This window comes from Hemibagrus wyckioides, linkage group LG09 (assembly GCF_019097595.1).
Source record: "Hemibagrus wyckioides isolate EC202008001 linkage group LG09, SWU_Hwy_1.0, whole genome shotgun sequence".
NCBI lineage: Eukaryota > Metazoa > Chordata > Actinopteri > Siluriformes > Bagridae > Hemibagrus > Hemibagrus wyckioides.
Window position 1 is genome coordinate 20048395 of NC_080718.1, and position 26441 is coordinate 20074835.

Sequence of the window (26441 nt, forward strand, 5' to 3'; positions counted from 1 at the left end):
GGTAACATCAAGATAAAGTCTTTTGTAAATTAAGTTCCCCATGCACCAGGAAAAGTATGCCTTTATTTTAGAATGCTTCAGACTATCATAAGTTCATAGTATGATTTCTTAGACAGTGCAGGAAATATATTTGTAAGAATGTGATTTGAGAGTAAACTGTATGCGCTGTCACTGCAAATGACCTTCATCAACCCAAGACACTCAGATCTTTTAAGTGCCACCTTCCCTGAGGGTTCTCGGAATCTTCTGGCCATCTTTAATTACTGATGTCCAGCTGGCTATTCATCATCTCAGCTATCCACACATATGGTTCAGACTGTGGAGGCAAGGCCGGATCAGGCAGGAGCGGAGCCAGGATCTGTGAGAATGATTATATAAGCAGCTCTTAATGAGTGAGATATTTGAAAGGGCTCTGAGTTCAAACGACCATGGCAGGCGTCTGGCATATGCTGCCTCTGAGCATGGGGAGTTGATTACACACATGCACACACACACACACACACAAGGGTCTCTTTGATGAACAGGGTTTAGAGGTCGATGGGAAGGTTCCTAACCCTCTGATTTGCTCGAGGGCAGGGCAAGTTGCCAGGGATGCTGTGTGCTTATATTAATGAGAACATTATCAATATTTTTCTAAATATTAGAGATCATGCTTTTTTATTGTCATTTCAAACTGTTTTTATGGCACTGAGGAAGGGGAATAAAGGTCATGCAACAGGAGCATTGTTATTGTGTGTATGCAAAGGAGGAAAATAAAACACACTAAACTTCAGGATGGAAATAAAATTAGGAAAGGGCAAAGCTGGTAATGTGTAACTTAATGAGACCTGGCTAGAATCACTTTAGGCATGTGATAGGGCCTTTGTAATTGAGTTTGGGGCATTTCTAAAAAAGCACCACAAATTAATGAGCGAAAACACATACTATTCTCCTGCTTCAGCTGGCTTGTTTACCTCCATTGTCTATTTCAGAGGCTTTATTGAGTTACACAGCTGCCTGGGCCTGGTTTGTGGTCTGATTGATTTGTGCTGGGAGAGATAGACTTGATGTTAGAATCTGAACAGGAGGAGGATGGTACTGGTCCACAAGGCTAATTCGATTTGCATGGGATATGCCATTAGTTTTGCCACAGTCTATTAACAGACATGTATTTTATCTTTTTTTAAAGGAGCAGTCCGAGATATATATTGTAATAGTCATCTACTAGCCTTTAACATGTTTGTATATTGATTGATCTAATGCAAATATTTAGAATACAGCATAACTCTTTTAAAGGTATGAAGTGCTTCTTTGTTTACATCTGATGCTCTGTCCAGCCATGTTGATATGATGTAGGAAAAAAGAGAAAAAAACCCTCATCATTATGAGGCCAAGTGGCTAAGTAGGAATTTCCAGCCAAGGGGGACTTTTGCCTTTTCCTAGTGGAAGGTTGGAAATTAGAAGTTTAAAGATAACATATGGTCTGGTGGTGGATTATTTCTGGCCCAAAAAATGCGGTATAATAAAAAAAAATATTAGATCTATTTCATACCAGTATTGTGATAGTTATGATAGTTAATGTTATAGTTTTTCAACTGTATAATTATAATAGATCTAAAAAATATTTTTCAATATTACAAACTGCACCTTTAAGATTAAATTAACTCCCGAGTCAATTTTTTTATTCTCACTTAAGGTTTTAAGGTATAAATTCTGACAGGTTGAATACAAATGAAAAACATATGTATTTTATTTATTTGTTTTACATGAAATAAACATACTATCTTGTAAACAAATTGATTAGAATTTAAGCCCTATACATCAATCACCATTCACACGATGAACTTTCTCACATATTCTGATGACACATTAAAGGTGTGTACTCTACAGTGAGTGTGACTTTCACACCATTTAAACAGTCTCACAGAAATACACACACACACACACACACACACACACACAGTAGGAAGACTCCTGCGTCTGTATGCACCACATGTTCGGCTGTTCTGGCACCTTATAATTCAGTGTCACTCCCCTTATGCATGATCATGATAATTACATGCAGACAGAAAGAGCTCGATGAAGATATTTACAGTCACACTTTCTTAGTTTTGCTGCTGTAGAGTTGCTGTTGCCAATATCCACAAAATGCAGTATAATTCATTTTATACAAAAGCATTGCTGCAAAATACTATATTTGGGTTTAAAGAAAAAAAGGGTGCTGGTTGGCGCAGATTGCTGCTGGTCTTGCAGAAGCTTCTATAGGACGGCACATCACATGGGATAGAACTGCGAGGCGGCCTCAGACGACTGGATCTCAACCTGAGCCATTTTAAACTGAGTACACTGCAGCCACTTGCGCAAGGCGAAGGGAAAAGTGCTAGAAGCAGGACCCTGGAGACATTGGTTATTCACTCGGTTCTGGATGGCCTGGAGACGCAGCTGGAGACCCGCAGATAAATGCTGCAAATAAACACACCGAGTTAATCGGCTCACAGAAAAACAGCTGCTGTCTGGGTTATATATTAGAAATATTGCCATAATACTGTAGAACATATACTTACATTTAGGCTGGACTGAATCATCGGCAGCCACATAGGAATTAACTGAAGCAATGAGCAAAAAAAAGAGGTAACAGTTTAAGCATGAGATATAGGAACAAGAAAACCGCCTATTATGTTCTGCTCAGTCAACATAAATAATTTCTTCATTAGCAGATGTTTAAGGAATCCAAACTTACTTTCACGAAAATGGTTGAATTGCATTCTTGTAAAGCTTCCATCAGACTGATGACATGCAAACACACCATCTCGACCATCTAAAAGAGAAGAAACCTGCAGTCTCAGAACAGCTGTCTTCAAGGATTAACTAAATAGTTTTATGCTTCTAATCATGCAATCACAAGCACAAATCTTCTGGAGAGAATCCTGTTTAAATGCTGAATTTAAAAAATAAATGAAATTATGTACTAATAATCAGATTACAGGGAGTAATTTGTCCAGGTCATTTTTCTCAGCTGCTATTTTATGTTCTTATATGCAAACCAAATAAACCAAATAATTTATCCAGTGACTCAGGATTCAGCATTCATTGATGTTAAATGCACTAATAACTCTCAAAATATAACATGCTATTTATTAGTTCATGAAAAACATAAACATACTGTGTATGGCAATAAGGGAATTTAGCTTTAATGATACATATGGCATAACAGTGGAAATAATTATCTTACTACTTTGTTATGGGCCATGAGCTGGAGGATGCTGGGAGTGACTCGGCTCCAGAACTCCAGGCCTGTAAGGATAGCGCTTGAGGAGAACTCATTTTGGTTTTGGTTCTGCCCAGCTGGTGCTGCAGCTGCTTGCTCACAGTAGATGGTCCACAACTGAGCAAACATGAAGGCATGGAACAGGGAGCACATGTGGAGCACGGATGTCTGGTGAAAGAACAGCAGAAACATCAACGCTGCATTTTCTTGGTTCAGGCTGCATATGGCTGAACAAATCTGGATTGAGTTGATCTGCTGATGTACCTTTGATTGCTCTGGAAAACCAATGAGGATTACAATAAGGTGGTCTGCAATGTGAGAGCCAGCTTCTAGAGGAATGGGCATACAAGACGTGGAACCTTGATGCAAAGCACAGTGGGTAAGAGATCCCAGCAGAAGCCAGGAAAGCTGGCGGATGTGGGATACACACTCAATGAACTCTTTGGGGCTAAAACAAAGAAAGAAAATGGCAATAACCTGTTAAAAACCTTATGTATGTTGTGGTTGTATGGTCATGACGAGCCAAGAACACTCTTACCCTTGTTGCATGGCAGAGGGTGGATGATAGAGCCATGGCAGGTAGCGAATCACAGCCTTGTTATCACGATGGTTACCTTTACTGATTTCCATGGCAGCTACCTGAGCCAAACCCACTTTTAGATTCCCACCAAAAGTATCCTCATGAAGGGGTTGACAGCAAGCTTTCATGTGACTCTAAACGAGGGATAAAATTATGTGTACATTTGGTACAGTTTCAGAATTTTGTTCGCTGTCTGCTGTAGTTTCCAACACATAAAAATAACAGGTTATAAATATTTTAATTTTGTCTTGCTGTTTAATGTATACTAAACCTTTAATTTTGTCAAAGTGTGCATGTCTGCAATAAAGTCCAGCAGCTCACTGAGGTACTGCCTCAAACACTCCATAGCAGCTGTTGTGCACTAAGACAAAAAAACAGAGATGATTCTTAACAATCAGTATCAATAACAAGGCATCAGATAATTCTATATAGTGTGCTGCTCACCCCAGGTAATGATGAAATCATGTGTTTTTGGAGAATGGTAGACTCAGACAGCCGGGTTCCAATGTCGACACATACAAACTTATTAAAAACAGAAATAAATGAGTATTTTTAGTATGTTTAGTATATCTTCTCAATTCTCCTCTATCTTCAATAGAGTGGAAAACAAACTACCTGGACCAGTAGAAGAAGGTTAGTGTCAGGAATTGGAGACTTGAACTTCAGTGCTTGTAGCAACTCCAGAACTGCTACACGGGACATGTAGAACTTATCCCTTTCCTGCAGAAATAGAAAAGAGGACCCGAATACTGAAATGTAGTGGAGAAAAAACTATTTTTTTGTCTTTGTCTCTTGTTTAATCTTCTGCATTTCCCGGTTCTGCTGCATTTCCCAGTATGGTATTATAATTGCTTTGCCTTTTTTATCTCTTTATCCAATATGCCTATTTGTCTCCAGCGCCATAATGAACTTTTCTTTGCTCTGTCCCTCAGTATAATGTTTTCAATCCATATTTCATGCTGAAGACCAGCAGATTAAAATGGCAGTAAGCCCAGCTCTACTTATAAAGCCCCAGCCCAGATAAAAAGCCATTTTAACTGCTGCCTCTCTCTTTCTCTCAGCAGTAAGATCTGTGTCAGCATTTCTAATCCTTTTGGGTGTGAGGAGAAGCTCAGACAACACAACTGTAGCAATGTAACTAATTCTGATGTTTTTATGGCAAGTCATTTTAGGGCAAATGGTTTACTCAATTCAGTATCCTCGGTACTGTCCATTAAAGAACATTATTAAAAATAAATATTGTGGGATACTGTAAAAAGCTGCCTAAGAAAAATCAATATAATTGTAAGCATAAAACACAGTGCTGATGGATAGGATGTTATGGCGAACCATGTGAAGGACAATCCCCCACACTGAGTAAAAAAATCTGTAGGGATTCACTTATGATATTATCAGCAGATCTCTGGAGTGGATGTATAGCCTCCTCCTCTGGACCTGCTTTCTAAAATCTGAAAATCAATAGACACTGATGGAATTCTTCAAGTGGTAGGTAGGAAGAGAGAATGTGAGAGGGAGACCATATTTCATAACAAAGGAAGGATACATTTATATCCAGTGTACTCAGTAGAGGTATGCAGCAGTTCTATCACAGTTATCATTGATATGTAAATTTTGCATATTACAGATACAAGGATTTGCAGGAAATTATTTCCATAATAAGCACAGTAGTCTAGTTTGTGAGCCAGTGCTGTATAGACAATGTTTCACAATCACTTATAAAATATAATTCTATAATCATAACACCAAGTACTAATCACAGATGGCAGTCAATGATATAACAGGGTAAGGAATGCTTCTAAGCTGTCCATTACAACATATTTCATAAATAAATAAATATTTCCATTTTCCACAGTACTATAAGAAACCCATGCACTGTAAGCCTATTGATTGTACATTTACCTTGCTGAAGGTTTTGTAGCAGAGGCCACAGAGCTCAACAAGGTACGAGAGACTGAAGACGCCATACTGAATAACAAAGCTCAGCAGTTTAGAGGACGGCTCCAGCAAACTCTGCCAGAAAAATTCAGACACACATCTTGGTCTAAAGTGAACCCCAAAGCCCAGAATATCATTGTTTTTATTTAAATAAGTGTGAAATATTTGTTTTTCAAGCGTTCCATGAAAAAAAGAGCTTACTCTGGTTGCGCTAGTGGTTGGAATCTTCAGTAAGCAAATGATGATTCTCAAGCTGGAGTCCAGTGGATACTTAACAAATTATTGAAAGAAAAAAAAAAGTTAAGTCACGCACAATGAATTAAAATCTAAAAGCTAAATCGGCAAGCAGCTTAAATACCTTCAGAGGAAGCACAGCAGGAAGTTTGGTCAGGAAGGTTTGGAACTGGTTACAAATGGTTGTCCAAAGATTACTAGGGGAGTCCATAGGAAGAGCTTCCATGAAAGTGGCAATGTTATCCAAGCAGTGGAGCATTGTGCCCCCTGCAGGCAAATTCTTCTTATTGTTCAAACCCTACAAGCAAGAAATTTCAAGAAATACTGAAAACAAATAAGGAATATTAGTGTGTTACACCAGAGCCTGTGCTCTGTTTACCAAATCATGAAACTGTATGGGTGCATAGCATTTAAAATAGAAATTGGATGAACTCTGGTTCAAGACTGTTAAATAAGGTTTTGGGGTAGACTAACATTTAAAAGCATTTTCATTATAATCAGAAAACTTCACATTCAAGATAAATGCAATGTAAATCCCATTTTCACAGACTGCCCCTGAAGCCAAGGATGGAAAAATTAATGATTTGACTCTTTGACAAGAGTGCCATCTGCTGGTAAACTCTGTGTATTTTTTAATTGTCAGAGATCCAACAGAAAAGCTTGTAGGACCAAGAATGGCTTAGTGTCAAAATCGTACACATCAACATTTCTAGTGTTAACACCTACAGTGTTGTAATTAACTCCTACAGTGTGCATTTGGGTCCATCTGGACTTCTCATGTGCCAGCGTAGCTTAGTGCTATAATGCAGGCTTATTACTAATTTGGTTGGACATAAGCCATTTTGTTATCTTCTCACACAGTTGAGAGAGCTTATGCTAGAGTGGATAGAGTGAAGCGATAAGAGGTACGACATTAGAAATCTGTTGGTGCGGTGATATTTTCAAATTCACTTTTGCTAAAGTTACACACTGCAAACAAGGCATTCTAAGCCCTGTCCCATTTCTTATAACCTGGTTGTACTATAAATGTCACATATTTGCCAGAGATGTGATCTTGTGCCCTATTTTCGTGTGTGTTATAATAACAAAATAAGAATCATTTTAAGACCTACTTCAAGAAGCTGACTTAATGCTGCCACAGAACTCAGTTCATTGAAATCAATAAGAGATGCAGCCAGTGTGCGGAGGAAGCTTCCGTCTAAAATACAAAAAATACAAAAATACAAAATATATTAGTGTTTTGTCAGTGTATTTTTTTTCCATGTACGTGTGTATTAGGATTATGTTTATGAGTATGCATGAGCAGATGTTTGGTTACCTTTGATGTTGCTCTGGAATAGCTGTGGCAGGATGCCATTGGGGGCGAGCTGATGGAGCACACAGCGCAGGAACTGCTTAGCTACACCAGCAGCATTACCAGGGATCAACATGCTTGAATGATCAAAACATACATCAGTTGCAGAGTTGCAGAGTACAGAATAACGTACACACTTAAGACATACAGCCTGGACACATGTCCAGAAAGACAAATACACAAACACCTACCTTTCAGCCTGGCCTGAGTAGCTGGCACTAGAAACCAACCTATAAAACAAAACAAATTTGGAGAACATACTGAAGCAGCTAATTCATTTCACAGCCAAGCACTAGATTTTGTCAGCACATATTTTTTTATTTCACACTATGTGGTTTTAAGATCTATCCTAGCCCAAAAAGTGGATTCTTGTATTGTGCACTGTGTGCAGTGCGGTGTAGGCTGTGTGTTCATTTATGCTGGGGATCTTTACCTGCCCACTGACTGCATGATGTCAAGGAGTAGTGGAGCAGCCAGGTCCGGACTCAGATGGGTAAACATCGAGAGAACGACCACAGCCAATGCCAGGGTTTCTTCATCATACTCTTCTAACACTGCACCACAGTCTCGACACCTATTTATATGAAGAAAGGAAGCAGATATTAAATTGATCATTGTGGCATTGCATGTTTTTCCTTTTTAAAAATTTAAATAGGGATATGCACTGACACCATTTTTTCAGACTGAGTAGAAGTATAAGTGTTTGCTGTTTGGTTATCATTGATACCAGTAATGATGCTGATTTGATTAGTATTAAGTGATTAAAGGTGACATGGAACATCTGTTGAGCTTTGTTTATGCTGGTTACTGCATTGTGCTGCTAGCAATGAACACCTAGTGCTGAGTTTGTTTAGGATAGTTTGGCATTTAAATAGCATCTGTAATAGCAAGTGTGAGCGCAGCTGACCTGAGCTTGCGGAGCATTGTCAGTGAGCACAAGTGCCATGAATTGCACCTGGACTCTTGAGCAAAGTGTAGACTCTGGAAAGCTACGGAAAGGCAACTGTCTGTGTCTCGGCACCCACAGAATTGAAACACTCTCACACACGACAGCACACATCTTAATGTATTTACTGTTCACAGCATCTTGTGCTCATTTTTAATAACCACGCTTACTGATACTGATTAGGTCGTCCGTTTTTTAACACATGGTATTAGAAGCTAGTATCAGAGCAATTCTTTAGACATAACATTAAATGAGCAAAATATCAGACCCATGCCCCATAAGAGTAACGGTATCAATGCATCCCAGCAGTTAATATTAGAACTGTAATGCAGATGATTTTACACCTTCTTCTTTTTCTCAGATATCACAGAGGTCTCAGGAAAAAAAAGTGTAAAATGATTTTTCTAAAATACTTTTTAATAATAACAGTTAATCATAATAAAGTACACAAAATCATGTTTTTAGACCTAAACAGGCAGACATGCATATAAATATATATAAAATAAATTCACCTGTCAGCCATATTGGTTGGTTGCTCATCACTAAAGTCCTCTGGTGCAGGCACAAACATGCTGACTGTGCTAGGAGCAGACAGCAGGCTGGTTTTAGTGAGACCTGGAGGAAAATCATTACTGTTCAGCATCAGCTTTGTTCGGTTTGTGTATATCATTGGCAAGCATAGAGTGCTATCCGAAAGTGAGCAATTCTTTTGAAAAGGTTTTTTTCTACAGTGTGTGTATTCAGTAACCTGTATCCCAAGTGCTGATATTGTGTGGAGCGCTAGACTGATGTTCCAGCTGTCTCTTCATCAGCTGACTCATTGTCACAGCTCCTAGAGAGCCTCGCTTTGCCTGACGGTACTGAGCTGTCAGACATAAACAAAGATGTATTTAAGGTTTGAAAAAGAAATTTTAAATACATTTAGATTCTCCAGACAAATGAGACCTTACAATGTGACTTGTTAATGAATACAAACAATTAAAACCACATTTTTAATTTCTTTATGTACACCTAATAAAATCACTGTGTAAAATCTTACTACACTCTAAAGTATATAGGTTTAGCAAACGCAATAATGACGGCTGAATAAGGTCATAATGTTTACATGTGAGGATGACGGAAATCAGGTAGATATATAGCCGGCTTAATGGATCAAAGACAGCTTTATGAGCCAGGAATACAAGATAATGGATATGTAATAGATAGAAAGATAATTAGCTCCTACTTGTTACTGAGGAGCGGTTGCTTGTTTCTGGGACTGTGGCTTCAAGTGCTGGGGCTGAGGCTGACTCTCGTGGCTTTTCCAATTTGGACAGAGCTTTGTGATCTGTAAGGCAACTCAGGAGGTTGATCGGAAAGATTTATTGCTCACTAATTACATTAATTACTCTAATATATTATTGACTGGTAATCTACTGCATGTGTTGTATGCAACTGTTAATATTCAAATGCTAATTAATTTATATGGGCTCTCTAATTATGAGGGTCATAAGCAGACAATGTATGACATCTGAAATTTAAAAAACACCTCATATTTCAAGGGGTGGCCATAAGGAAATACAATCTTATGACTATTTGTTAGTTTGTTGTACTGACACTTTCTTCCAAATGCCAAAATTTTGTCATTTAAAAGTTTAAGTATTTGTTTTTTACTATACATTTTGAATTATTCTGTATTAAGGCACCAGGATGAAATCAGTTGATTTTCTCCTTTGCTCCAGCACATATATTGCTGGAGGTAGCATTCTAGGATGATTTATGCACATAAAAATATGGACTTACATATAAATGAAAACATGCAGATAAAAGTGAAATACACAATAATGTCACAAAGTTGTTTACCGGCGTCTGTGGTCTGCTCCCCTATCTTGTCCATAGTGTTGAAGGAAATGTCTAGGTATTCCCTCTGGATAGCACTGACCGCAATCTTCCTCTGTTTACGCTGACGGGGTACAATCTGGATCTTAAACTCTGCCTCCTCACTTTCATCTTCTGGCTTTGGTTCGCTCTCTCTCTCATCACCAGTATCTTCATCATTTTCAGCATCATTCTCATCCTCACTGGGGGCTCCTCCTTCCTCTTCTTTCTTTGCTTTCAGTGGGTCTAGATTTTCCAGTGTGTCCTCGGGGATGTTGAGGTACACAGATTTAGCAGAGGGGCTTCCTCCGGTTTTGTCTTCTGACTGCATATACCCATCATCTACAGATGTGTCTGGTACATGTGGTGACTTTCTTAACAGGTCTCTTTTCTGCTTCAGGGTCATGGGACTCTCTAAACCAGGATGATATATGGGATCTGGGAGCTCCAGCGAGGCAGTAGGGGTTACAGAGGGATTTCTACTCTCAACTGACTGCACAGGACTCCCTTTTGCAGGGCTGGAAGATTTGCTTGTCCTTTCTTTAGAACAATCCTCCACACTCACTTGGACAAAAGGAGACAGACGCAGAATAGTGCTGACAGATGATGGTGACGGATGCTCAGATTTAATCTGCATTCCAAGTGGTGGTTTTGAAAGTGCCTCAAACAAGTCTTCGTCACTTTCAACAATGCGCAGTGGTGGAAGAGGTTCAAAAACCAGTGAGTCACTGTCAGAAAGTGAAAGAATGGAGCGCTTCTCTGGTATAGAAGTGCAGTCTGAGGAGAGATCAATCAGGTCGCCATCTTCTTTGCCATGAGCAGGGTCAGAAGAAATGACCAGGGGAGAGTCAAGCCCTGCAGATTTATCCTCAAAAGTCTCCATACAGCTCAGACGCACTTCTGGAATAACAGGCCTGATGTTATCAAAATGGAGATTGGATCCTTCTGAGGATTCCTTGGCACGGTGATCTGCCCTGCGTGACTGCCTTGTTGTTGAGCTAGAACATGAGGGTGGTGGAGGCGGAGGCCCTTGCAAGTCACAGCGGTCAATGCAGGATTTGCGCCGATGCTCATCCAGATTGAAGAGGATGGAGTCTGTGTTGGCAATGTCAAGAGATTTCTGTTTGTGCATGGCCTGTAGTCTCTTCTTCTTGCTGCTGCTATCCTCTCTTGATGGGTGTTGCAGACTGTCCTGTAGGGTTCCTGCCTCCCTGTACTCCGCCAACTCAATCTCACCTGCAACAGATGGCAAAGCTTAGACAACTGCTTTAAGGCTGTAATCGAAGCAAGATTTTCCCTAACATTGCATACACAATTCAGTGAAAACAACTTAACAACTTTTAACAACATGGCTATGATACTCATGTGCGAAGTGTACAAGAACCTGTTCATGATGTTAAAATGCTGCAGGATTCACTGCATTCTATACCGACACCTACTTCTTTGAGCATTGAGGTCCACAGGCTGATACTTGACAGACTTGCTGCCTCCAATCCTCTTAAGCCGAGCAAAGAAGGTCTGTGATTCCTTGTTGCCTGCCCCAGTGGGAGTGTCGTGGATGTCTGATTCATCAAACACACTATCCTCCTCTGCAAACAAGTCATAGCAACACATCATGATCAATTTAAACCTACTGCTCCTTTTACTGCTCCTTGTGCTTTGTAATGCTCACAGCGTTCATTAAAATTTTACCTTTTTCCTTCTCACTATAGCGGCTAATATTGGAGTTGTCGCTGTAGAGAGGGCCAGCTGAGGCATGAGGTCTGCAGCTGTGGTATTGTGCGTTTAGGGTGTTGATGGTGATGTGGATCAGGTGCAGCACAACCTCTTTACTTACATCCATGTCTCTGTATGGATACTGCAACAGACATATATTCAGAGAGATTGAGGCTAAATATAAAAATGTATTAATCACCCGTGGATTTGCATCCCTCTCTCTCATAACAGAAAAATAATGTTTAGACCATAGGATGCACCTGAACCTGAGAATTTGCCTCCACAACCACACATAGCAATCATTTTAACTTAATGATTTCCACAAACCATTAATCCACTATTGTAATTAGCTTGGTAACAGACTTGAGAAGGTATTAAAGGAATCCTTCAACTTCCTCCGAATGCAAATCCTTCCAGACATCGGAAATATTGTTAAGTACTTCACAAGAAAAAGCTTTTTTCCATTGCTCAGGAATCTAGTGTTGGTGCCCGTTACACCACATTATGCATCTTTGTGCATTCATCTTTGATGAAATGGCTTTGGAATGGCAACCCTACCATGACTTTCAGCTTAGTGGATGAAACAGAGGCTGGGCCATGGAGATAGCTGTAATGGTACTCATGGAGGTAGCTGTAATGGTACTCATGGAGCTAGCTGTAATTTGGGGCAAGTAAACTCGTTATAGGTTGGTGTTTTCTATTGAGATTCTTTCAGATTTTGTGACCTACAATTCCGGGTCCCACTATTAGGTCTTTTTGTTAGTTGTCTCATGAAATCTCTAAACCTAAAACCTGTTTTGTGTTGATATTAATTGACATATTTGATGTATGTGTTGTTAACTGGCAATCAATTTGATATAATTACTTGTATAATATACTTGTATACTTCAATATGTTACTTGTGCATCTGTTTGTATGTTTCAAAATCACTTCAAAGTTAAGATCTGGCCATGCCTAGTTTCACTGTCATTACTGACAAACTCAAAGTAGTTGATGAATACTGTGCTTTAAGATTTTAATAAACCATAAGTTTAGATGGAATAAATGTCTGATGAAAAATATGGATTAAGCCTGTTCGTTTAAAGGACTGGAGAAATCTGAATTAGTTTCTCAAATGTATTATAATCGGTTTAGCAATAATCACACTTCTTATGATTTATTTATAAGTATAATAAACGCTAGTCTTCATATGTCATTCAATGTGAACATGTTCTGTAAAATGCGGTCGCACAAAATGCGGTTGCTTCATTCCTTAGAAAAATGCACCTGTCGGCATATCTGTACATCTTCATAATACATAATATGTAATACTGTGCAAAAGTCTTTGAAAATGGTTTAATCAAGGGTGCCTTCAAAATGGCATTAAATAGTTCTGCATAAAATAGTGTACATGAAAACAGCAGGGAGCAACAAACTAAACAACAAACCTGCTTCTTTTTTGCAGGTAAAACCCCAAATCCTTAATTATATTTTTTGCCTAAAACGTAGTCTGTTCTGTAACACATTGCTTTCCTTCCTGATAAACAAGCTTTTTTCTGTAACTTTTAACTTTTGGTCGAAAAAAATAGTGTGCCTATGATGCCAAGTAGGAGAAGTAAATTCTGTACCTTGTAGAGAATGACAAGTAAAGCTTTAAGCCACATCTGCCTGATGTGTGGCCTCAGAGCCCAAAGTGAGCAGCGTGGTGCCTCCTGAAAGTTGGGTCTAAGCTGAGGGCATGTGCAGTACTTCAGCACCTGGACCACAAGGGGCAGCATCTGCTTCCCCAAACCGATGTTGTAGTCCATCACCTTATTTACACAGATATCAGTATTAACACCGATATCAGCACTGAATGTTTGCATTTATTTGAATACATTTTTTTTTAGCATTTTGCTGATTTGTGAACACGACTTAATATGGCTAATATGCTTTTTGTTTAATTTCAAGGTTGTTAATAAATGAACATATCCAGTTAATATCTCACCTGTGCAATGCCGGCAATGAATGCATTGAAGCAGGTGGAGGAGCGCATCTTCTGCGGTGCGATCATAAAACAGCCAATTTGCTGATCATAGCCTAGCAATACATACAGGTGCCTTTTGACTGTATTAAAGGCTTTGGCACTGCCAATATCAGTCTCTGCACTGCTCTTATCCTTCGCCATGAACTTCATTAGCACCATGATAAGCTGGTGAACAGTCTGGTGATCTATGCCACTGTCCTCTGGAAGGAGGTCCTTGATGACTGAGTCATCCTCAGGAGGGGAGCTCTGACCTGGCAGATGGGCTACAGAAAGTGCAGGTTTACATATTCAGCATCTGATTGGAGGGCTTCAGAATATAAACTGAGTCATAAGACATGAGGGCTAAACTTAGCCCAGTGATTCATCTAAAGGTTGAAGTGGATGAAAGAACTGGTTCATTTAATTTTAAGGCTATCACTATAAAATCTCTGGTCAGAACTGTGGGATGTGGCATCAGTATAGCAAATATTTAACCACTCTTTAAAATAACAGGTGGTATGTGGGTAAGCAAAGCAAAATAAATGGAAAACAAACCCACATCAATACAGTGATAGTCTAATTATCTGCTTAACAAATAAACTGTGAACCACTGGTCTCATTTTACTGTCATTAAGAAGAGATTTTAATTTATTCATGTAAACCACTATTAGTTGCCAAAATTAATTACCTGGCAAGACTTTCTCAAGCATATCTCCAAGTGTGGGTGCAGAGTACTCTTGTCTTGTAAGCCTTAAAGCTAAGAAATCACACATGGAAAAAGTAATTACACACAAGTTAGCACACCGTTTAACCACAATTTCACCAATGATTCAGACATTTACCTCAAAATGGCTATTTCAGAAACACAAATTTTGTGGTGAAAAAATGTATAATATGCACATCTTAAAGACAATGCTAGAATATAATATAACATTTTACTTATATTGTCTAAAAAATGATTTATGGTTAATTGTCTGTGAGCGTCTTTTCTGGAACCCAAAGCATTTGTGTGCAGTGACTATAGTGTTGAAACACACAAAGTGACACAGCAATAAATTATTAACACATTCTAACACTGGTGAGCGAGGCAGCAGAAAGATGAAGATACAAGAGAAAAAATAGAAACAGACAAGTTCAGGGACAGATAAATGATACAACTCACGAAGCTTGGCACAAAATGTCTCAGGCAGGGAAAAGGCACGTTTAGAGTCAGACGTCCCCTTTACGCTGTCTCTGAGAGAGCGGACACTTTTCTGTCGATTTCGTGCGAAACGAGCTCGTCTGATCTTCCACATAGCTGCATCGCTTAGATTGGCTGTATTAGTCCGCACCGCAGTGATGGCTTTGGTTATAAAGGAAGAAAATATGCGGTTACTGAAGCACCACAGATGTGTCCATGCAACAAGCTTTATTATTAAACACACAAGAATACACAGATATACACATGCTTACTGGTTGGGAAAGGAAATTCTTTGTTGCAGTCCAGGTGTAGCTGAGCCTCAAGGGACAATGTCTCAAAACGATTAACAAAGAATTCCCAACTCAGGGCAGGGATATCCTGCTTTAAAGAGTGCAGCAAAAGCAGTTTGCTCAGGATTATGGGACGGTCTCTTACCACTGTGTCAAACTGGAAGTCCAAGCACAGACACAGACCCTGATGGGAAATAAACACACACTCAAAAACAATATCACAGAGATACTGTTTAACATTACTACATGCTTGATAGAACTCTGTTAACTCGGTGTGTGTGTGTGTGTGTGTGCACCTGCAGTGATGGTCGTTTGAGGGTGTCTAGCAGTAGCCTGGCTCTGGTGGCCACAGCAGGGTTGACATCCTCGATACTGGCCAGAAAGCAGCAGAAAGCATGAGCCAGTGAGTACTTCAGTAGGTGGCTCTTTGTTACTGAGCCAATATCCAGGAAGCGACAAAGAACTGCAACTCGCTCCACTGTAAACAAAAAATACATTTCAGTTATTTGTTCAGTAAAATGCTCTTTTCTGTAATTAATTTAACATATGACCATGTAGTGGACTACCAACAGGCTATTAAGGCTACAGCTACTCGGATATAGAAAACCCCCAGTCATTAAATCAATACAAGAATTACATGTGATGTAATGTAACAATAGATGGCGCACTCTAGTCAGCCATATGTGCCAGGCTTCTGAGGCCACCAGAGCACATCCTTTTTATTTCTTATTATAATATGGGGTGGAATATACACGATCTACACTGAAATATGTTACAGATTTTTTTTCTAATCCAAGATGTTTATTTGCAGATGTTTACAAATTAAGTTCTCTCTCTTTAAGGAATAAACTGATCAGCCATTAATCTGCTATGCTTACAGTTCATTTGTAATTTTAGATAAGCAATGTCCCTAACTAAGATGCTGTCTCCTCCAATGTCATCCGTGTGGGCAAAAAACTCTAATTTAGTGAATTAATTGGCCTTCCATTGTGGGTTTTTATTTTTTACACTCCAAAACATACACTTCTGCGTGAAATACTATGGTTACTGTAGACTGCTGAGGTGTGAATACTGATGTACGGATGCATGATTTTGGTACTCATGACTGGTTATGATTAACCCGATTCTGAATAGTGCCTGCTTTTAAAAATCTAAATATCACCTTGTATCTGAATAGGATGCTTTGCCCCTATTCTTCAAACTGGGTTCTAAACAATCCAACCTAAACTAGTGAATATAGTGAATGAGAAGGGTGCAGTACAGTCTTATCCACACCTGGATCTTATCCACATCAAGGAACAATTGCCTTTAATACCATGGGGCTAAAAGCCTTTTAGCCAAACAATATGTTTAACTAGTACAACCAATACATCATCTCCACTTGTCTTAAAATGCCTCAAAGGATTTTTTACAAGCCTCAGATACTTTAGTCACACATTTAAAAAGTAAAGCCGTTAGCCCTGTAGAACTAGATCTCTGAAAGGACTGAATGAATTTAAGACTGCATATGTTTGGAATTTTCTATACTACTTATCATTTTTGTCTCTGGGTTGAATTGTACAACTGTAGCACAAGAAGGTCATGCTCAAGCACTTTGTATGCACAAGACAGTAAAATTTTTAAAGCTTTGACTTACACAACCACCGAAGATAAAACTGAGGAATGTATTTATAGACTGTGATGCAGATTTCAGATTGCTGTAGGTTGAATATTCTTTTTCAACTTCATTAATTCTATCTGAAGCACGTTCTCTCTCTGTAATGATCGAGCTGAACATCCTCTCACTTCTCCTACAAGGTCATAGCTTCTCTCTGCCAATCATCATAAGAGGCCCCTTAAATCCCACAATTCCTCAATGCTGTAGGAGCAAGCCCAGTAGCCATAGCAACCAACAGAGAATCAGTTAATACACACACACACACACACACACACACACGCAATCATAGATTGGCAAGATGGAGATCTACGAGGCAGTATTCAAAAAGGGAACATCAAAGCACACCTATTTCTAGTATACTGACCTATTGATCTAATTTTTTCTTACTAGGATCAATGCCACAATATCAGCGATTCAAGTCAGTCGACATGAACACAGCGAAACCAGACTTGCAAATGGATCTGACCTGCTTCAAAGCGAAGCTTCCAATCCTTGTTGTTGAAACTGTTATCCACCAATTTCCAGAAAATATCAGCACCATGGGACAGTGAGAGAGCATGGAGCAGCTGAGGCACTGCTAGTGAGGCCAGCTGGCAGAACTCAGACTTCAGCATGGACCACAGTCTGGGCACCAGAGCAGATCAGAGCAGTGGATCACACACATACACAGTGACTTGAACACGTCTTTGTTCTTTAAAATGGATCATTTAATTTTTTTTGTAGGACAGATTCATGGTTATAGTGGTTATAGAAATAGTGTTAACATAATTCTCAACACATAAATGATAAAATATTACATAGGCTGCTAACTAGCTGAATACCTTGGAATGAGCATCTTCTCTTGAATGTAGGCCAGAAACTGAGGGTGGTCTTTGCGGGCATGATACAGACACTCCCCATGCAGACACAGGATCTTTACACAGTTCAACATGTTGTAGAGAATGTCTGGCTCCTCAAACTTAGCCATCTCCTACAGCAGAAAAGCAGCACTTATGTGAATTTTAAAAGTCAACAAAAAGCCTCATCTGTAGTGTGCAAAATGAGAGAATATTTACCTGAAGTATGGTATAAATAAGCCTATGAGAAGCTGGAAGCTGCTGATAGGAGAATTTTCTTTCAGTATTATTCTTTAAAGCTGTGGTAAAAAGGGAAAAATGAATGTAACATGAAATTATAATGTGTTTTTGTTTTAAATGACAAAGAATCAAACAACAAGTGTTTCAGTGTACATGGCAGGGTTGCTGTCTGCATAAAACATCACATCTGATGTGATCTAATGTTGCAGATTGCTCCATGTTATCTAATTTTGGTGATAGTTATCATATGCACTTACGTGGGTTATCAGGGGAATCACCCTGGCTATCAGGGTTGTCCTGGTTGCTTCCCTCCTCTGTGCCATTCTCTGGTCTGAGGCATTGTTCAGACATGGGAAAGATCAGGCTGTCCTCAAGACCGTCTGAGGGCTCCTTTTAGAAAAAGCAAAATAATTACTTAATTTACTATATATATATATATATATATATATATATATATATATATATATAGTATATATATATATATATATATATATATATATATATATATGTGTGTGTGTGTGTGTATTAGTGTATTCTGTCTCACCACTAGGCATATCTCCTCAGGAGGTGTGAGTCTCTGGAGGAGCTCACAGCCCAATTGGTAGCAGAGGATGCTGGACTGGCACAGGCTGCACTCCATAGCCTTCTCGTCCTTCTGGCAGGTGTGTGAGCCACCCCAGGGAGCCTGGAACACACTGTTAATTATCCCTACAATGTCTCTTCCCAGACTGCCTTCCAATCCCAGAGTCACTCCATCATCCTGAAGCTCCATCTACATAAACAAAGAAACGATGGAGTCAGAAGTTAAATTATGTCAAAAACAGTAAAGTTTATGGTGCTGTTGCACTGGTCACCTGTTTGAGAATGAGGTCAAACATGAGGATGAAGCAGCCGAGGTTCATATCATCATCGTCACAGTCCAAGTCTAGAGCACAGTTACCTGTGGCATGACCCAGGTTCTTAAAGGGGCTGCAGCGCAAAGGGCTACGGAATGGGCTTCGGAATGGACTGGGAAAAGGACTAAGGGTGTTGTTATGCCCTCGTCTACCAGGATCTGAAACCACACTCACCTACAACAGACAAGTACATCAAGATCACTGCACATTATATAGGCTTTCTTTAGAAAAAGAAATATTATGCATCTAAGCTGAGCTTATAGTTGTGTTATACCAAATACACCATCAAAATATTTTATTAAAAAAATATTCTTTTTCCCATTCAGCAATCCAGTGGTGTTTAGATGTATCATTTGCTTGCCAATAATATAGCCTTTTTAAAGAGACTATATTTAGTCTTTGCCTTGTTGTCATGACAACCATCCTCCCTTTAATATTGCACCCAATAATTGAGCAGGCTCTGCACATCGCACAAGCTCCTGCACATTGCATGTGTTTAATATTATTTAATGTTTTATTCGGTATAAACAGAATCCAACTGAGCTGATAAATGTCAGTTATACCCTTCTGGCCCCAGCATTTCCTGTTAGGTCTGTGCCTCGTGTCTTCCTTTGATTGGCCAGCTCCTTCACAGAGTTCACACCATCTGAGAACATGCCAATCAAGAGCTGCAGGGGCACAACAATGTCCAACTCGGACAGCACCTGCACATATTGAGGCATATAAAATATACAAGGACAACCTTATATGCAGGACATACTTTAAGCATCAGGTTCAGTAAAAGCACACAAAATTGGTTTGTGTACAAATAATGCAATATTTTTTTTTAAAGCTGTGGCAATGAACATGAATGTAATGTTCTAGGTTTAGGGGATGACATCACTGCAATTTCTGACATAAATATCTGCAAATAAATATCCAGAAATGCTCATTCTTCTTTAAAGAAATGGAAGTGTTTGGACCAGAGGAGGAGTGTTTCTGCTGACTGCACATAGGATGCACCAGGAAGAGTCAGTAGCTAAAAATGTGACATCAAAGACTTAAATGTGGGAGCTTTGGCTCACTGTGTTTGTCTCACGATACCACTGACCCAGATCCATACTCAGCATGTGCCATGCCTTTATTTTTTTTTCCATAATCCTCCCAAAATAGACATGTGACACGCACAAACTTAGTTCTTAAAGTTGACAAGAAAGGAGAATCAAGGTCAGGGAATTGTGAACAGTTACTGTGTCAATCTCATGTAGCAGTCCCATGTACATATACAACATATATATATATACATATACATATATACTCACATGTAGCCATAGCAAGGCTTGTTCCTGCACTGATGCAGGATATCCAGTAAATCTGCAACTTATAAAACCGAACATCTCCTCCATGGAGAAGGGCAGTGGACATAATTCTATATCAAACATCTTGCTGTAGGAAGACGTGAAAGAGGTAAGATGGAACAATATGACCACACTGCTTCACAAAAAAAGGCAAAGCAATAAAAGAAACATTTAGAATTTTCAGGTCAAATGAAGAGACTTAATTAATCCAGAACATAAATTCATAGAGGATTTTTGGTAGAGGTGACAAATGAGGACAGGAGACTTAGCTAAAGGCACACAAACTGCTTTCTTCTCATTAATAGTGACCTCTATAAGGCTGCGCAGTACAGAAATAATTCCAAAGAGCCAAAGGGGGTTCCACATTTGACCTTATTTGTGATGAAGGTCATGGCACCTAGTTAGTGAGTGTGTTGCCTTGGTAACCAAGACAGGGTAAGTGATAGCACCCATGGGGCATCTGTGAGCCATGCATCTCAACACCTTAGTGTTAATCACACTTAAAAATAGCATAAGCATAAATATACATGATGCAGAAATGTTCCCCTTTGGACCATTTATTCTATCGTAACGAGTGTTTTCAGATTGTTCCTTAGCCTAACACAGGAGATACCCAGCTCCCAGCAACCCTGAACCGGAACGTCAGGGCTCATTTATGGGTGTTTGAAGCAAGGAAAGCGTGAAATGCATCTTGACTGACTTTTTACGTCCTTTAATGTGTCCAATGCATGTTGTTATGGCTCAGCAAACAGTGTTATTATTAACAAAAACAAAAAGTATCATGTGCAGGAATAGCATTTGATGAAACAGAGCCAAATTCATGCTACAAAAATCTGGTGTTCAATGCCATTTTTGACAAAATAAGTCAGTAAAGTTGAAAGGTTAACTGTAACTGCAAAAATGCGTTCATATTAAGTTTTCTATTATGAATAAACCAGAAATCCATATAGGTAATCATCACAATACCTAAGGACTTCCCGGAACTCCTTCAGCTGGTTGTCTGGCACTTCAGTTCGTATGGCCTCCAGCCATTCAGGCATAAAGCACTCCCAAAGTGGCTGGCTGATAACGTTATAGGGGATTAAACACAGTATACGGTTTAGGCCTTCCTTCAGCTGTGAAACTGTACTGCAGGATTTATCCCAGTAACCGCCCACCTGTAAGTACACACACATTTATTCATTTATTTATTTACTTATTTATATTTATATATATATATATATATATATATATATAAATATATATATATATATATATATATATATATAGTAATTTAGAAGGTGAAGGTCAGAACCTCTTCTTACCCTGGCAAACTCCACTGGCTTGGGCAACAGGCACATGACCATGACATCGAAACGCACATCACAGACAGTTTTAAGCCACTTTGTTACAAACTGTGGCTTGAGCTTCTCCACTAGACTACCCACTTCATCATCCATCATGTAGGCAGTGGAATGGAACCACTGGAAGACCATGCTAACCAGACGGGCAAGGCTTTCTGTGGGCGTGTTCTCACTTGGGGTACACAGGCTCACCTGGAGCAGAATTCAGGGAATGGAAGGATGGAGATGTGGATGGAAATGGAGGTTAAATGGATGAGCTTGTAATTTGTTAGCATAGTGTATTAGCTGTATTAATATGCTATTTAGTCAAGTGACTGATTTAGTAAAGGAAATAGTGATAATATGGTTGTGGCCTTCTAGTAGTAGAAGTCTAGTATTTTGGTAATGATTAGTTATAGCTTTAGTGATATATAGTACTGGTAATGATGGTATTATTATACAAAGAAAATATTTTTTCAGTCTAAAACGTAATTCAAGAATATATTGAAAAAACATGCACCTGCATATTCACACACACACACCTATCAACATGAATATACTCCTTACCAAGAGCCAGATGCCAAACTGACTGAGCAGCCTCTGATCATGCTGGTCATCCTCTTTGTTGTCAAATTCCAGGTTGTCCAGAGAGTGGTGGGAGGTGGAGAGGCCCATCTGACGCCGGCGGTTCATCTCAAACTCCCGCTGCTCTGCATGGATCTCTGCCTCTTTCAGCAGGCTAACACAATGTGAGACATACGACAGACAATAAATGATACAGCTAATAATACAGCACAATACTGTCAATATGTCAGTATTTTTACTATATTGTCCCATAATATGAAATTCTGAATAACTGGGAGCATGTGGCCTTAATTTTTAAGCTTGAACTGATAAATAAAATGACTGACTGAATATTTAATATCTCTCTATATATCAGACTCTGTATATATTATTAATTTGGATAAGTACTATATATCAGAATTAAAAAAATATTTAGAATTTATTGCTTTGGATTACTGATCAGAAGGTCAGGGGTTCAAGCCCCAGTGCTGCCATGCTGCCACTGCTGGGCCATTATCCATGGCCCTTAACCCTCTATACTCCAGGGGTACCTTATAATGACTGACCCTACGCTATGTACCCAACTTCCTAACCATCTGGGATATGCAAAAAATGAATTTCACTATTCTGTAACGCATTCTGTGTTAAACAAATGCTTCTTCTTTTTCTTCTTCTAATAATGTAATACTTATAGCAATGTAATACATAATTATTAGAAATCCAGGACTGCAAAATGTTAATGCCAGGTCAAAGCATTACTATGTTTGTGTTACTGTGTGAATCCTATATGCGTCATACAGTTTCAGTCCCAGTGCTGGACAGTGCAGACAGTGTAGGTACCTGATGACAGACTCCACAGTGCAGACGAGCTCCTCGGCTCCACACTCACGTGTGTTGATGGGGGGAGGAGATGTCTGATACAGATGAGTCTCTGCTGAAGCACCCACTTCGCTGCTGTGGTGGTTGACATGGCAACGCTTGCAGTAGCGCACGGGCCGGTTGCCATGCCGACCACAGCAGCCAGCCGAGAAGCAGGTGACAACAGCCCGCCTCACATGAGAGCTGCAGTTCTGTTGGACAGAAACAGAGAGAGAGAGAAAGAGAGAGAGAGAGAGAGAGAGTACATAAATCAAAGACAGGCAGAGACAGTGAAACAGAAGGAGGTGGCAAGAGGAAGAGAAATCAATAACATCCATCTACGTCACATAACAGAAACACAGTTATTTATAAGCAATGAATATGCAGGGACCCAAGGAATATGGGCAGGCATATTGAATACCCATAGTGTCTCATTTTGCTAAAAATAAAAAAACATGGTCAAGGACAGGACAGGCTAAATCTGATCATTCCCTAATAGAAACACTCCTGATACACGGTGTTATTATATTATTTTATTTTAACATTAAGCATTAATAGTATTAAGTATTATCTTATTCTGAAATGCTCCTTTACTGGTTCCATCTGTCACAGCAGAACAGTAATGGCAGTACAAATGGTAAGAGCAGGTGATTGCAGCAAACTGCCTGCCAGACACCCTTTAAAATAAAGATTTTGGCACTGAGAACTGTTTGAGGATTTAATTGATTATCTACGTATATGTGATATGTTTCTGTTGTAAAGACACATGAAATCTTGCTTCTCCACGATGAAGAGAACCCAAATCTAGCATTATGCCAATGATGCCTATTAATTAAATAGTCTCTGAATACATATATACTTTATATACCTTTATAAAAGGCATTATTTTTATTATTATTATTACTATTATTATTGTTATTGTTGTTATTTTTTTAATTTCTAGTTCTTAAAAGCTGTATAGTGTAATGAGTACGCATAAATGAGGCACATTCTAAGCAACACACTTATCTAAATGAGAAACCTGGCCTAGTGCACATAATAGTCAAAAGAACATTTTAGATTATAGAATGACAAAGCCTATTTAAACGATTGTGGATTAAAAACGAGCAAATCACTGTAAGCTTCAGGACAGCTGCCTCATATGAAAACGCTGTGTGACTCTTTCAGTCGGTGTACCTGAGATTACTTCCCACTGCTTGCTGGCTCACTGTGGAAACACAGCAAGGAGGTTTTCCAGGACACACATCATCATGGCCTTCTAGTTCCATTATGAACAAGAGCAGTATGTTGTATGTCAGGGGCAGCTTTGTAAAGACTACGAATGCATTTGAGGAAGACTATCAAAGGGCTTATTATTGTGTTGAGACATAAATCTTTAATCGACAGAATCAGACACTGACTATATCATATATATATACGTTCACACAATTCCACCATCATTTGATAAATGCACTGTAAAATCACCAGTACAGAATTAGCATTAATATATTTGAGCCTCAAGGACTTGTCAGTGGCTCCAGACTTTTATTCATCACTCTTGTAACTACATTTCTCTCCTATTACTTTCACTGTACTTGCTGAATAATTCATAGAAATCACTGAATAGTATGCTTTGAAACGAATAAATGAATAATAAGGAAAATAATTATAAGAGATTAAGGGATTCAATTCACACTAGTTGGGTACATTCACATCAGCTCTGATGATTTTAGACCCTAAAATGATCAAACAGTAAGAATGAAATGTTGTTATTCTACAATGCAATGTTGCTACAGATCTACAGGCAGATACAGCATATTAGACTTCACTAGAGGCAACAACAAGCATGCAGATGTAAGAACGTGAGCTGATTAGATCTATTGCAGATGAGATCTTGACTACCATGGCAACCACCATGCAAGGCACAAGAAGAGTCACAGACACAATGAGAGCCAGGCTAAATACAGCAAATATGTGTAACCTGAATATAATTTCACATATGTACAGGTACATAAGAGAAAAGGAAAACATAAGACAAAATATTGTAATTCTATTGGGAACAACAGACATCTGCACAATGAATGATCCATTCCCATGCTGAAAGACATGATTTCCCAGTGACATGACTACATTCCCCCAGCAGAACAGACATCAAATACAATTTATGATAATCTTACCTTCTTTTGACATATGGCAGATATTTCAGCTGAAACAGTACAGAATATTGTTATTAAACTTTTACTCCAAATTGCCAAAATAGAAATTTGTGCTAGTACATGCTGAACATCTTGAATGTTATATGTCCATCATAGCTCAATCCAGATGTGTAACACACTTGACTGTCTGATGAAAGCTTTATGTTTGTATTATTTATCTAGAAAATCAGCAGCAGGCTTCATAAATAAATGTAGTTTTCTAGTTTATCTCGCTTGCAAGGCTAAACTTATTCATGTGTCACCAGAATGTGTGTGTGTGTGGTTCGACTATGTGTCTATGAGTGTGTCCATGTGTTGGGTGTGTTATTATTCAACATGAAATACCCACAAGATGAATAATAATGCTGACCTTGGGGTAAGAGCACATCAACCAGCCACTCTGCATGATCTCTACAGATACAAAACATGAGAAGAAAAAGAGCACCAGAACACACATGAAACAATCATTCATACAAGATTTGTTTAAAAACCAATATTGACAACGGACAGCACTCTACCAACCCTGCTTACCCTGGCAAGATTTCTTTTCTCTTTCAACATCTATTTACACAATGCTGAAGGTCATTTACAAGATGAAGCCACATGAAAGGCAAGATTAATGAACAGGGTAAAACCCACAGCTGTTTAATTAACAATGATAATGTTACAGACTCTTGGCAAAGAGGGGATAATATAACCATGGTAACTACTCATGTGAGCAAACACCACGACTGGTCAGGCACTCATTCACAGACCACTGTGTACTTAGAATGTACCTAATAAATAAATCCTACCCTGCAATCCTCTGACTACATTCTTCACAGATATACAGAGGAGGAGGCTTGTCTCCAAGGGCAACCGAAAGAGTTGGGTCGATGCACATCTGAGTGGAAAAACACAACAAGCATGTTACTGGTCTCCAGGCTCATATTATCACAATAACTGTCACACAAATTAGACAATATTAGTAACAGGAAAAGACCATCAGTAGCCTGCACACTGGTTGTCTAACATGAAAGTTACGGTTAGATATGCGCCTAAAAGTAGGATTTGTTGACATCATTTGAGATTTATACGTCACAAGCACATACACTCTGCAATATGTTGGGTTAAATTCATTGCCATATTGAAGCCCTGAAGTATTTATTCTGTTTAATGACAAGGGTCAGTAGTCAGGCTGCAGCATTCAATACAATGGCCAGTAATTTACAGAGGTCTTTTACTCATGCGATCA

General features: G+C 39.0%; 1 protein-coding gene across 4 annotated transcripts in view; it reads right to left on the reverse strand.

The window, feature by feature from the left end:
- Window positions 1–1705: 1705 nt before the first annotated feature.
- Window positions 1706–26441, reverse strand: part of LOC131359820 (protein unc-79 homolog) — a 32911-nt gene continuing 8175 nt past the window's right edge. Inside the window, exons 9-51 of one of the 4 annotated variants that reach the window (XM_058399955.1) lie at window positions 26002–26090; window positions 25578–25618; window positions 25190–25218; window positions 23016–23245; window positions 22179–22350; window positions 21594–21824; window positions 21256–21446; window positions 20254–20377; window positions 19516–19656; window positions 18911–19126; window positions 18601–18828; window positions 18314–18446; window positions 18036–18115; window positions 17802–17950; window positions 17447–17604; window positions 15620–15801; window positions 15306–15507; window positions 15016–15195; window positions 14542–14610; window positions 13836–14137; window positions 13477–13659; window positions 11846–12011; window positions 11593–11742; window positions 10139–11389; window positions 9522–9623; window positions 9045–9161; window positions 8809–8911; window positions 7784–7924; window positions 7542–7580; window positions 7315–7427; window positions 7109–7194; window positions 6121–6294; window positions 5964–6032; window positions 5727–5837; window positions 4443–4547; window positions 4272–4349; window positions 4099–4188; window positions 3786–3961; window positions 3512–3695; window positions 3212–3415; window positions 2720–2797; window positions 2544–2585; window positions 1706–2442 (exon numbers count right to left, since the gene is read on the reverse strand). In XM_058399955.1, coding sequence (XP_058255938.1) covers window positions 2254–2442; window positions 2544–2585; window positions 2720–2797; window positions 3212–3415; window positions 3512–3695; window positions 3786–3961; window positions 4099–4188; window positions 4272–4349; window positions 4443–4547; window positions 5727–5837; window positions 5964–6032; window positions 6121–6294; window positions 7109–7194; window positions 7315–7427; window positions 7542–7580; window positions 7784–7924; window positions 8809–8911; window positions 9045–9161; window positions 9522–9623; window positions 10139–11389; window positions 11593–11742; window positions 11846–12011; window positions 13477–13659; window positions 13836–14137; window positions 14542–14610; window positions 15016–15195; window positions 15306–15507; window positions 15620–15801; window positions 17447–17604; window positions 17802–17950; window positions 18036–18115; window positions 18314–18446; window positions 18601–18828; window positions 18911–19126; window positions 19516–19656; window positions 20254–20377; window positions 21256–21446; window positions 21594–21824; window positions 22179–22350; window positions 23016–23245; window positions 25190–25218; window positions 25578–25618; window positions 26002–26090 — 7098 coding nt within the window. In that variant the 3' untranslated portion in view covers window positions 1706–2253. Of the gene's footprint in view, window positions 2443–2543; window positions 2586–2719; window positions 2798–3211; window positions 3416–3511; window positions 3696–3785; window positions 3962–4098; window positions 4189–4271; window positions 4350–4442; window positions 4548–5726; window positions 5838–5963; window positions 6033–6120; window positions 6295–7108; window positions 7195–7314; window positions 7428–7541; window positions 7581–7783; window positions 7925–8808; window positions 8912–9044; window positions 9162–9521; window positions 9624–10138; window positions 11390–11592; window positions 11743–11845; window positions 12012–13476; window positions 13660–13835; window positions 14138–14541; window positions 14611–15015; window positions 15196–15305; window positions 15508–15619; window positions 15802–17446; window positions 17605–17801; window positions 17951–18035; window positions 18116–18313; window positions 18447–18600; window positions 18829–18910; window positions 19127–19515; window positions 19657–20253; window positions 20378–21255; window positions 21447–21593; window positions 21825–22178; window positions 22351–23015; window positions 23246–25189; window positions 25219–25556; window positions 25619–26001; window positions 26091–26441 lie in introns of all 4 variants that reach the window. The other 3 variants (XM_058399954.1, XM_058399953.1, XM_058399956.1) reach the window with 3 other exon arrangements.